Raw genomic sequence first — 11,402 nt, forward strand, 5'->3', positions numbered from 1 at the left:
GGACAGGTGTACCTAATAAAGTGGCCGGTGAGTGTATATATATATATATATATATATATATATATATATATATATATGGATCAACACACTGATGATCTCTGATGATAGGTTGCTCCTGGTCCCAGTGGGTGGTGAGTTTGTGGTGTTTGTGTCTTTAGGCTGGCTGAGGAGCGGCAGACGGCAGCAGAGCAGCACCTCCCGCAGACTGCTGCTAAGGACGAGAGACAGAAGCTGCTGGACTCAATGAGCAAAGCCGGTGTGGACAACTTCACCATGAAGGCTGCGGTGCCAGGGACCGAAATACCAGGACACAAGGTCTAGTCTTCTACTGCTTCCTGTTTCTGTTTGGACATCAGATTCAGTAGAGCCCAAATAATATTTTAGTAAAATTTTAGATCAATATCAATGTCAGTAAATTTTTAGCATTGTAAAAATAAATGAAATGTAATGAATACACTGGTTCTCCATTGCCTCACACATATCTTTTGCATTTCTGTCCTGACAGTTGTTCATGTTTAGAAGTACTCTGGCTGGACAGAAATATTTGTTTACTGTAAATTCTCATAAAAATAATGTCTCAAATAACAGCCATAAAACCAATTACAGGCCGAGTAAAAACAACCCACTGTGGAGGGTGAAATATTGGCTGTGGCCAACAACAATGGCTAACATGATACATTCACAGCAGTAATTCAGAGTCATGTCATGCTCACCACTCTGCTCGCTTAAATGTATTTTCCTTAACTGGTGTTAAGCTGCGCCCAATTAAAACCTTCCTGTAGATTTTTCATATTATCGGCCTTGTTCCCTCTGCCGTCCAGGTAAAAGAATGAACGGTACTTGTCTTTATTGAACGCACAGCATCATGTGTGAGCATGACGGTGCTGACTGTCCTCTGGGCGCTCTGGTTTCAGGACTGGGTGGTCAGTAAATTTGGACGAGTCCTCCCTGTCCTGCAGCTCAGGAGTCAGAAAGGCAGCAGAGCCCGGACCCTGAAGTACGACCCGTCCAAATACAGCCACAACATCCGCAAGCTGGACCGGTCCACCGCAGACCAGCTCACCACGGACCAGCCCACCCCTGTCACCCAGCTCACCTGGGAGGTGCAGGGAGGGGATGATGACATCAGCAAGAAGAGGCGGGGGGAGTTTCCTCCATATGAGCCACCGACGCGCAAGAAGAGTCGGACAGACGAGGTCACCTCCCACACTGCTGAGCGCAGGACCAGGTACTGATGCAATGCTTTCTGATCCTAAAGACCTAGACCTAAAGGTTCCTCTTGGTCCCGGGATTCACAACTTCCAGATTTTCCCAGATAGTCGTATTCAGAATTTCTGGGATTCTTAAAAGTGTGTATCTGATCTGTAGCTGATTTCTAGCAATCCTAAAGATTATCCCTGTTTTCTGGATTTCTTTGAGCACTCTGCTGGATTCTGGATTTCCCAAAACTTCCTACTAACTCCTGTAATGTTTGTACGGGTTTCTGGTCTTCTTAGAAGTCCTAGCTTGTTCAAGACTTTCCATATTTTCCCAGTTCTTTCCAGGATTCTCAGTAGTGCCTTCTAGTTTAGTGGATTCCCAAATGTTCCTAAATGTTTTTAATTTCTGCTGGCTACTCAGTGATCCCTGCTGGTTTCAGGTATTACAGATTTCAAAGTGTTGATTAATGATTAAGGGTTTTTTGAATCCCTATTAATTATTATCCCTATAATTCTTACTTGATTCCCTAAACCCAAAGCTAGTTGATTGGTTGAATTCCCAAATGCTCTCACTGCTTACTTTGAGATTAAAGTGGTTTCTTGAGTTGTTATTATTCAAGCCAGACCGATATTATTGGCCAATATTATTGGTAATAGCATTTATAATGGCCAATAAAAAGATTTTTTTAGTTGAAATATTCATCAGAATCATTTATAATGACAAATAAATGATTAAAATAAAATAAAAACGGACGGTGAACCATATATGAGCGTTGGTGTTGCATAGTCTGTCCACCAGAGGACGCTTTGCAACGTCCCTGTTGGCAACACTTTTTTTAATTTTTTTATTCTGTTTTTGTTCAAAGGACTTTAAGTTTCATATCTTAAGTTTGTATTTTTATTCATTTTATGTATCCGAACTTTAATATATTTTGATGTTCATCTGTTTTGTAGTCACAATTAACAAAGTATTATCATTATATTAGTGTGAACTCATAAATAACTACAGATAACTAATGTTAGGGAAATCTGTTTATGTTTTGTAACGTGTTTCTTGTTTTTTTTTTTTTTATATATATATATATATATATATATATATATATATATATATATTGGCCGATAAATCCCAATATTGGCTTTTTGAATAACCAAATATTTGTATCGGTATCGGCCTTAAAATCCTTAATCGGCCGGGCTCTACTTATTTTCAAACATTTTCCATTTGATATAGAAACTGATAAATATCAAAACCTTTCTTTGGTTTTTGATATTTTTTTATTATGTATATTTACTCCAAGATGGGAAAATCCAGCATGATTCCCAGAGGTGTGGACTTGAGTCTAGTTTTTACATCAGTTGTATTTTATATCAACTTATTTTATGATTTCTTTGTTGGTATTTATAATTTGAATGTTCCTTACCGTTTGGCGAGAAACGATTATGAAGTTTTTTTTAGCTGTCTTTGAATATTTGAGTATTAAGATTCACAGTAACTCGGTCTATTTCTGGGATCTCCACCGTGTGTTACTCTGCTCCCATCGGCCTGTCTCCATTGTTCTCTTAGATTGAAGCTGAGTGTTGACTCTGTCGACCGCACCGAGGCTCATCAGCTCACCAACGGGTACAAGCCACCACCCGACCACAGACTGGCTCCGGGGAGGGGGCCACGTTTGACTGACAGTGAAATGGATTCAGACGAGGAAATCCGCAGAATGGCGAGGGCCCACTACACCTCCCATGCTGCACTGCTGCAGGAAGAGGAGGATGATAAGCTGGAAGTTGTCGGCCTGGACTACTTGGAGAAGTCCAGCCGTGCTCGTCGGCAGCAGAAAGGTAACAACACATTCCTCTTTTTGAGAATTGGCATTTTTCTCATTGGCATTTTTCTTCTAGAGGAGCTTCTTCTTGAATAAATATATACTGGCAAAATAAACATTTTTGATAAAGATCTTTTATATTTGGTTATTGAGGAAAAGTAACCAAAATATATAGTGAGCGGTAAACATAACAGCGTGGAAATAAACGTATCAGTGCTCAAACTATGGAGGGGAGACGTGTGTGTGTGTGTGTGTGTGTGTGTGTGTGTGTGTGTGTGTGTGTGTGTGTGTGTGTGTGTGTGTGTGTGTGTGTGTGTGTGTGTGTGTGTGTGTGTGTGTGTGTGTGTGTGTGTGTGTGTGTGTGTGTGTGTGTGTGTGTGTGTGTGTGTGTGTGTGTGTGTGTGTGTGTGTGTGTGTGTGTGTGTGTGTGTGTGTGTGTGTGTGTGTGTGTGTGTGCAACTATTGGCTGATATTTTATCCAACTCAATTTATTGGTGGCAGTGTAATGTTAACCAATAGAAATGATACAAAGAATGAAAATAAGATAATGGAATAAGAAACCACATTTTTTTTCTTTTAAAGGTTAAAGCAATTTATATTAAAAAATAAGATTAAGACATAATTGATCTTGCGTGGGGAATTTACATTTAATCACTCTGTTGCTATTACTTAAGAAAATGCGGACCAACTCATAGTTCCAGTTTTCTAAATTTAGTGGCTGAAGCTCAGGATGTATCTCATGACGAGGCAAAAACTCTTAAACATGCTGTGGAAATGAGACAAACTGTGCAAAAACGGGCTTTTCTTTGGGATTCCAGGTAGCGCAGGTGACGAAGACGAGGATGAGTACGACTCGGCAGACACAGATGAACTCTTCGCCTCCAGGAAAGCTCCTCCTCCAACGCAGGAGAGACTGACTCTGCCCACTGCAGAACCGCTCGCAGGAAACGGCACAAACAGGGAGAGAAAGACGAAGAAGAAGAAAGGTAAAGCTGGAGAGGAAGAGGACAACTCAGCAGATTCTGAAAAACACGTCGCCTCCAGGAAACCGTCCTCCGCACAGCAGAGTGCGGATCATGATCAGCACGGTTCTCAGAACCAAAGTAAGAAGATAAAAGTCCTCCCTGTTGTAAAACCCCCTTCCTCCGGATCAGATAGTGATGTGGATGATGATGATGAAGAGGAGGAGAAGTTAGAATCCGATGATTACAGTTCAGATTCTGATTATGAAGCCATGTTTTCTAACGCCACCCGTCTGGAGCTCTCTCTGGCTGATCTACAGAGGCTTGCAGAAGAATCCCAGCAGACCTGTAAGACTACGGCTCCCAGCATGCTCAGCGCCTTCCCGGAACAAGAAACAAACCTCACAGCCAGACCTCCAGACCGACCCACTCCCAAGAAAGGCACGACGCCGGAAGAGATCCTCGCCGCCCTCATGGAGGAGGACAGCAGCGAGGACGAGCAGAAGAAGACGAAGAAAAGTAAAGGGGTCGTGTCAGCGCCGCTGCCTGCCTTTCAGGGGACGAGAGCGCTGAACGGCAGATCACAAACAGAGCAGTGTCAGAGGAAAAGGAAAGAAGAGGATGAAGAGGAGAAGGAGGGGGGAAGAGGCGGTCAGGTTAAAAAACAGAAGCTGGGCTCTGAAGCTCCACAGCTGAACCACAGAACAGCTGGCGGCAAAACCAGCGGACAGAAACACAGCGAAACACAGAGTACATCTTCAGAGGAGGAGGAGGAGGAGGAGGAGGAGGAGGAGGAAACTCAGACTGTTTCCTCCTCCAGCAGTGAGGAGGAGGAGAAGGAGAGGAAGAAGGCCGATCAGACTGATGTTAGAGCTAAAGCTGTAGCCACAGCTTCACCTTCGTCCTCCAGCTCCTCCGCTGAGGAAGAGGACGAACAAGCTCCTCCCCCTGCTCCTCACAGCGAGTCCTCCTCCAGCGAGGAAGAAGAGGAGGAGGAGGATGAAGAAGAAGAGGATGAGGAGGCTCCTCGCCGGGTGGCATTAGGAGCAGCGGAGGAAGAGGAGCGACAGAGGAAGGCCAACACGAGGAGGCTGGCTGCCGTCAAGCAGAGACAGAAAGAGGCTGAAGAACACAAGAAGCTGATCCAGGGAGCTCTGGCCAACCTGGTGGGTGCAGCATGGCTCAGGGTCCAGGCCCTTCCTGGAACGGCTGCTGGACCTTTGATCTGGCCTAAATGGCTTTAGTTACAATACATTAATAAATGGGAAAGGATTTAAAAAGACATTATAACCTCTTTAGTTAAGCATGAGCTAGGTCTTGATCTTTGATTGATAAAGTTTAAGGAACATTCCAGTACTACGTTATAAACCTCTCATTGGCCGGCTGTTATGTGTTGACAGGGTTCTGGCCAATCAGACTTCTCTGTGGGTAGACTTCTTTTAACTCTGCATTGGTATGCATCTTAAAATGAAACCTGCAGTCACTGGTTGTTTTTACCACTTACGCAACCATTGACACATTTTCACCTTTGGAGTATTCCAATGTGTATGAACACACATCCTGGAGGAACATTAGCATTCATATGGAGTCGTGTTTAACGCTTAATATTCATCTCCATTAGGATGCTCCGACAACAGGAGCAGGGAAGCACATAGTCTTTGGCTCTGACGATGAGGGGGATGATGATGTTGGTAGTGGTGCTGATAAGCAGCAGACAACCTCTGTGGTCACAACGTCAAAGAAGACCCTGTTCCAGGACAGCCAATCAGAGGACAAGGCAGCAGTCAATGAGAACAACACAACACGAGTAAAGGTGAGTGAAGAGTTACTGATGGTCCGTAGTAAGTTTAGAATCTACCTGTAAATTTATGTAAATATCTGTAAGTGTTTATTATTATCCTGTGTGTGTGTGTGGGGCTGTGTGTGGGGGTGTGCTGTGTCTGAAGCCATCGGGCCCTCAGCTGTTTGGCGGCAGTGACAACGAGGAGGATGCTGATGAAGAGGAGGATGACAGCAGGTTTGACATCAGGCCTCAGTTTGAAGGCCAAGCAGGACAGAAGGTGAGACACATTTCATGGTGCTCTGTAGTGTGTGTGTGTGTGTGTGTGTGTGTGTGTGTGTGTGTGGTATTTATTTATTACATCAATTTAACAAAATCCGTAAATGTGTTGTCCAGCTGATGGAACTGCAGTCTCGCTTCGGGACTGACCAGCGTTTCAAGATGGACTCTCGCTTCCTAGAGGAGGATGAGGACAAAGAGGAGGAGTCAGGTTAGGCGGGGGGGGGGGGTGTGCTCTGGTCCATGTCTGTAGAAACGCAACTCAAGGTAAAGAAAGGATGACGTTTCCTTTACAATGTTACAGGGGACTGGTTATGGTTATTGTGCAAATAGTACATTAGTGAAGTCCATAAGTCTGTTGTTTCAGTAGCGGTGTTAGCTAACATTACTTACAGAGACATAATGTTACAGGGACATAATGTTACCTGAGACACAATGTTACGGACATGTTGACATGATAATGATTAGTGCAGCGGTGGGGAGGATACAGTCCTCCAATCAGACTCTCCAATGTGTGATTCCACAGATGCATGCAGGTTGTTGAATAAGATTTTACATTTAAACATGAATTAGCTTATTGGTCCATTTGTCCGTCTTACACTCGTTGACGAATTTTATATCATTTATTATCATAATGTTTGTTTTCAGAAGTTATGTTTATTTCATTCGCATCTTGTTTTCGCTGCTAAAGAGGTTGTCAGGAGAATATTTTTCTACATGCAGTTATTTTTGTTAAGGCTTTTTCATAAATTTTCTTAACAGTAATTGAACCCAGAATATAGGGCTTGATGATGGTGCTAAGAAATCTAAAGGGAGATGATATAGATATAGATCGGGAAATATCTGACCAATGTGACCATGCAACATTGAACCTGTGATCATCTCTTCTCCGGTGACTAAAGCATCTGTTTGGGATTCAGGGAAAAAGAAGAGCGTGGCTGAGGAAGAGGAGACTCTGGATGAGGAGAGGAAGAAGAACCTGTCCATCCTGCAGAGCGTCCTCGGCAGCAGCCAACGACCCTGCAGCAGCAAGACGGCCAGCAAAGGCAAGACGTTCAGGTGAGCCTCACCGCGCTCGCACATCCAGAGTCTGGACCTCAGCCCCTTCTGGACGGGGTCCACTTATTATTTATTCATCATTCTCTATGTCAGAGCTCTTCATACTGTTTATATTGTTAGATAATACCATAATACTATTTAGTCCGGCACGCTTTGCACTTTGCACCACAATTAAAATAATAACTGTCATAATTATAATTTACTCCTGCATACCTTGAACTCTTCATTGAACTATTGTCTCAACCTGTCTATATAGTTTCTGTTTACTGTGTGTGTGTGTGTGTGTGTGTGTGTGTGTGTGTGTGTGTGTGTGTGTGTGTGTGTGTGTGTGTGTGTGTGTGTGTGTGTGTGTGTGTGTGTGTGTGTGTGTGTGTGTGTGTGTGTGTGTGTGTGTGTGTGTGTGTGTGTGTATTTTATGAGTAAGCACATTGTGAGCAATATGATCCAAAGCTAAATTCTTCATACGTGTCCTCATACCGGGCAAATAAAGCTGATTCTCATTCTGATAAAACTGAAAAAATGCTAAAAGAAATATGTGTTTGCAGAGACGTCTCCGCGCTGCATTACGACCCCAGCAAAGAGGAGCACGCTGCGTTTGAGACTAAAACCGATGAAACCAAGAAGGAGAGGTACAGATCGATGGACAGATATTGACTGAGTTAACCAGAAATCTTGTGTTTGAGAAACTTTCATTTCTATGTGAATTTGAAGTCTTCATATAGAAGACTTTTACTGTTCCCCAGTAAAACTGTCATGTGATCTGTTGTCTTCACAGCAAATCGGCCAGAAGGAAGAAGAGGGAGGAGGCTCAGAAACTTCCGGAGGTTTCTAAGGAGATTTACTACGATGTTTCCGGCGACCTGAAGGCCGTGTTTGGCCAAACCAAGAAGGAGGGCGACGCTGGAGAAGATGAGAAGACAAACTGGGACCAAGAGGAAGAACAAGAAGAGGAGGAGGAGGAGGAGGAGGAGGAGGAAGGAGGGAAGGAAGAACAGCCAGCGCTGCAGTCATCTCTCCTCTTTGAGAAAGAGGAGGCGTCTGGATTTAAATTCTCCTTCTTTGGAGACGACCCGGAAACAGGAAGTGGAGAGACCGGTAGGTCATATCTCAGATATTTACCTTGGACTGTCAGAGGGAAGATATGTTTTCCTTATTTTTAAATCTCTCTGCCAGCAGAGTACAAAGTAGAAAGCATCCAGGCGCCAAAGGTGTCATGGCAACAAGACCTACGTTTCCATGACAGCAGCTCAGATGAAGATGAGGAAGAGCAGGAGGAACAGGAAGAGGAGGAGCAAAGCATTGTCGCTTTAACCACAGAGTGAGAAAAATGAAGCCGAGGTGGATTGTATGACATCTACAGTCAGAGTTACTGCTAGCGCTGCAGCTAACCACTGTTGTCATTAGCCATTAGTCTGCTGAGTAGTTTCCTAATTAATCAAATGTTTATATAAAATGTCAGAAAATAATGGCTATTATAATTTCCCAAAGCCCAAGGTGGCGTTTTCAATTTCCATGTTTTATCTGTCCAATACAAAAATATATATTCTTAATCTCTATAATGATAAAGAAAAGCTGGAAATGCTGCCATTTTAAAAAACAGTGAATGTTTTACTGAAACAACTGAATCAATTTACAGAATAGTTGTTGGATGAATAGATTAATGGAATATCTGTTTGAGTGTTTATGGGTTGCAACTATAAAAGTAGTTGTGTGGAGAAGGGGGGGCACCTGCCTACTTTACAAATTCTACACACCTGGCAAATCACTGCATAAAGTGGGAGTGATTGTCAAAGTGTGTGTGCATGTGTGTGCTTTCACAGAGAGGAGACTCCTTCAAAGACAGATCTATTCTTCTTCTATCCTGAAGACAGCAGACTGACGGGTAGGATGAAGATTATAAATAAATAAATATGTGTTTGTGGTCCCATTGGTACTGTTAAAATGTTTTCCCGGGCTGAAACCAACATTACAGAAAACTAGAGGATTAATTTCAATGTTGTACTTTTTCTTTAATGTTGATGGGGCTTTTTCCCGCTCTCCTCCATCAGAGGGCCCCAGGTTGTTCTGTCGTGCCCCTCACCTGGAGGAGCAGAGGGAGCAGTGGGAGGAAAGGAGGAGCGAGCTCAGACAGGTACGCAGCATGACCGGAAACAGTCATCTCATTTACCTTGTGAAGTAATAAACCTGGTAAAAATGTTCACACTGAATTAATGTTTGGGTAAAAAACACTTTTGTGTTATTTTTTCAAGTGTAACTTTACACTAAATCTACTTTGGGTTTGTAAGTCATAGATGTATAGGCAATGTCACATAAATCACAACAAGTACTACTACTAGTAAGCTAGTAGTTTACACTGTTGCTCAGTATTACAGTATTTAAGTTCAAGTCCACTTTATTGTCATGTGTATTCAAAGTTCTTGTGCTCTGCCTTAAATCAGGTGAGACACTACAGACCCACGTACACATTGATTCATGTACACGTACACTAGACCCCGACTGATATATCGGCGGCCGATATTAGCCATTAACCAATTTATCAGTATCAGCATTTATAATGGCCCATTTCTTTCTTTTTTAAAGGAATATTTAAAAAGTAAAATAAAAACAGACGGTCAACCACATTATGAGCGTTGGCGTTGCATAGTTTGTCCAACAGAAGGCGCTCTGCAACGTCCCTGTTGGCAACACTGATTTTTATTTTTTTTTATTGTGTTTTTGTTTAAAGCACTTTTCATATAAAATTTCATATATCAGAACTTTAATATGTTTTGATGTTCCTCTGTTCTGTTGTGACAATAAAACAATTTATATTATTTTAGTGAGAACTCTTCAATAACTACAAATAACCAATGTTAGGGAAATCTGTTTTGTAACGCATTTCTGGATTTAAAATATAAATATAAATATTTTAAAATATATCTATAAATATATCTAAATATATATCTGCATATCAGATTTTTATATAACCAAATATTCTTAACGGTATCAGCCTTAAAAATCCTTTATCGGTCGGGCTCTAATGTACACAATCATTCATACACAAAATACGGTACACGATCACACAGCAAATGAGGTGCGTATGGGTGCATCAGCTATTCAGTAACCTGACCGGTAGAGAGAAACTATTACTGACATGGGGGGTTTGGGATTTGATGCTCCGGAAACATGTTCTTTGTAATGAGTCGCCGTGGTATGGCGCCATCTTGAAACACTTTACACCCTCCCTTATCACCCTCCATATCTGTTCTGTCATTCTCCATTGCCTCTGCTGAAGCCTTGCTACACTAATCTAGCAGTTCAAACATCTCTGAACCACCGTTTGGACAGTTAGTGAAGGTAGAGACTGCTGTCCGTGTCGGTTGGTAAAAAAGCTTCAGGTCCGGGGGTTTTACTACAGTTCTATGTATTCTGGCTGACTGTCATATGTATTTTCTAGGTATTGATATAACTGATACGCATTGTTGTTGTTCTTTCACACATCTTGCAGTGCTCTTTATCACAGAAACGGTAATGTAAGTTTGGGTCCTCTAGTGTACTCCAGATAAGCCAGTCAGGGATGATCAGGCCCCACCTTTGTGTAAAAGTAGCTACAGTCATCCCCTGGGTCGCCCCTCCGCAGCACAGCTTAATGCCTTAGCAGATTCTTCTTCACGTGTACAAATGAACAGATTGTTCCACACATTCACAAATCCAAATACACATACATTGTACAAAAACCTCTCCTTACATAATCCCATTACATAGTTCCTATTTTATTTGGCTTGTACATGTTATTATAGACTAAAAAAGCCTGAACTGACATGGGGAAGATTTCAAGATCTTTCTTCTTTCTTGTCTGTTTCAGGAGTACCGCAAAAAACACAAGGACGCCCGCAGGAAGCTTAAGTCCTCCCAGAAGAGCTGAAGATTATTGGAGGCTATGGGAGGTCTCTGTGTTTCAGTTTGGACTCACTGGTCTGGACTTCAGAATTATTTCTCCCCCCTTTGTGCCATTTTTTTTGCCCCAGACTGATTTTTTTTTTTTTTTAGTAAACACTGAAATATTTCTTCCTGTTGGTCCATCTGGTTTGGATTTCTCATTAGTTGCCATAGAAACAATGCTGCAAATGAACTTCTAGACTATCCTCAGCAGCAGCCAATCACAGCTTCAGAGGACCAAACCTGTTGTAAAAAAATATTAATAAATGATTTAACTAACAAATGGTCAAATAAATAAAGAAAGAAAGGTTAACAATATGATGAAACTTTATTGCACATTATGCTATTTTACTGATATATATATATATATATATATATATATATATAT

At 42.0% G+C, this 11,402-nt stretch overlaps 1 protein-coding gene across 2 annotated transcripts in view; it reads left to right on the top strand.

Annotated features, from left to right (window-relative positions):
- Positions 1 to 11,112, top strand: part of nol8 (nucleolar protein 8) — a 13,671-nt gene extending 2,559 nt beyond the window's left edge. The window contains exons 5-18 of one of the 2 annotated variants that reach the window (XM_034868952.1): positions 159 to 315; positions 915 to 1,228; positions 2,764 to 3,032; positions 3,835 to 5,144; positions 5,600 to 5,792; positions 5,914 to 6,038; positions 6,155 to 6,248; positions 6,958 to 7,096; positions 7,642 to 7,725; positions 7,872 to 8,191; positions 8,273 to 8,414; positions 8,917 to 8,978; positions 9,145 to 9,227; positions 10,941 to 11,112. In XM_034868952.1, coding sequence (XP_034724843.1) covers positions 159 to 315; positions 915 to 1,228; positions 2,764 to 3,032; positions 3,835 to 5,144; positions 5,600 to 5,792; positions 5,914 to 6,038; positions 6,155 to 6,248; positions 6,958 to 7,096; positions 7,642 to 7,725; positions 7,872 to 8,191; positions 8,273 to 8,414; positions 8,917 to 8,978; positions 9,145 to 9,227; positions 10,941 to 11,000 — 3,352 coding nt within the window. In that variant the 3' untranslated portion in view covers positions 11,001 to 11,112. The remainder of the gene's footprint in view (positions 1 to 158; positions 316 to 914; positions 1,229 to 2,763; positions 3,033 to 3,834; positions 5,145 to 5,599; positions 5,793 to 5,913; positions 6,039 to 6,154; positions 6,249 to 6,957; positions 7,097 to 7,641; positions 7,726 to 7,871; positions 8,192 to 8,272; positions 8,415 to 8,916; positions 8,979 to 9,144; positions 9,228 to 10,940) is intronic. The other variant, XM_034868954.1, reaches the window with a different exon arrangement.
- Positions 11,113 to 11,402: the final 290 nt, after the last annotated feature.

Source organism: Etheostoma cragini, chromosome 4 (assembly GCF_013103735.1).
Source record: "Etheostoma cragini isolate CJK2018 chromosome 4, CSU_Ecrag_1.0, whole genome shotgun sequence".
NCBI lineage: Eukaryota > Metazoa > Chordata > Actinopteri > Perciformes > Percidae > Etheostoma > Etheostoma cragini.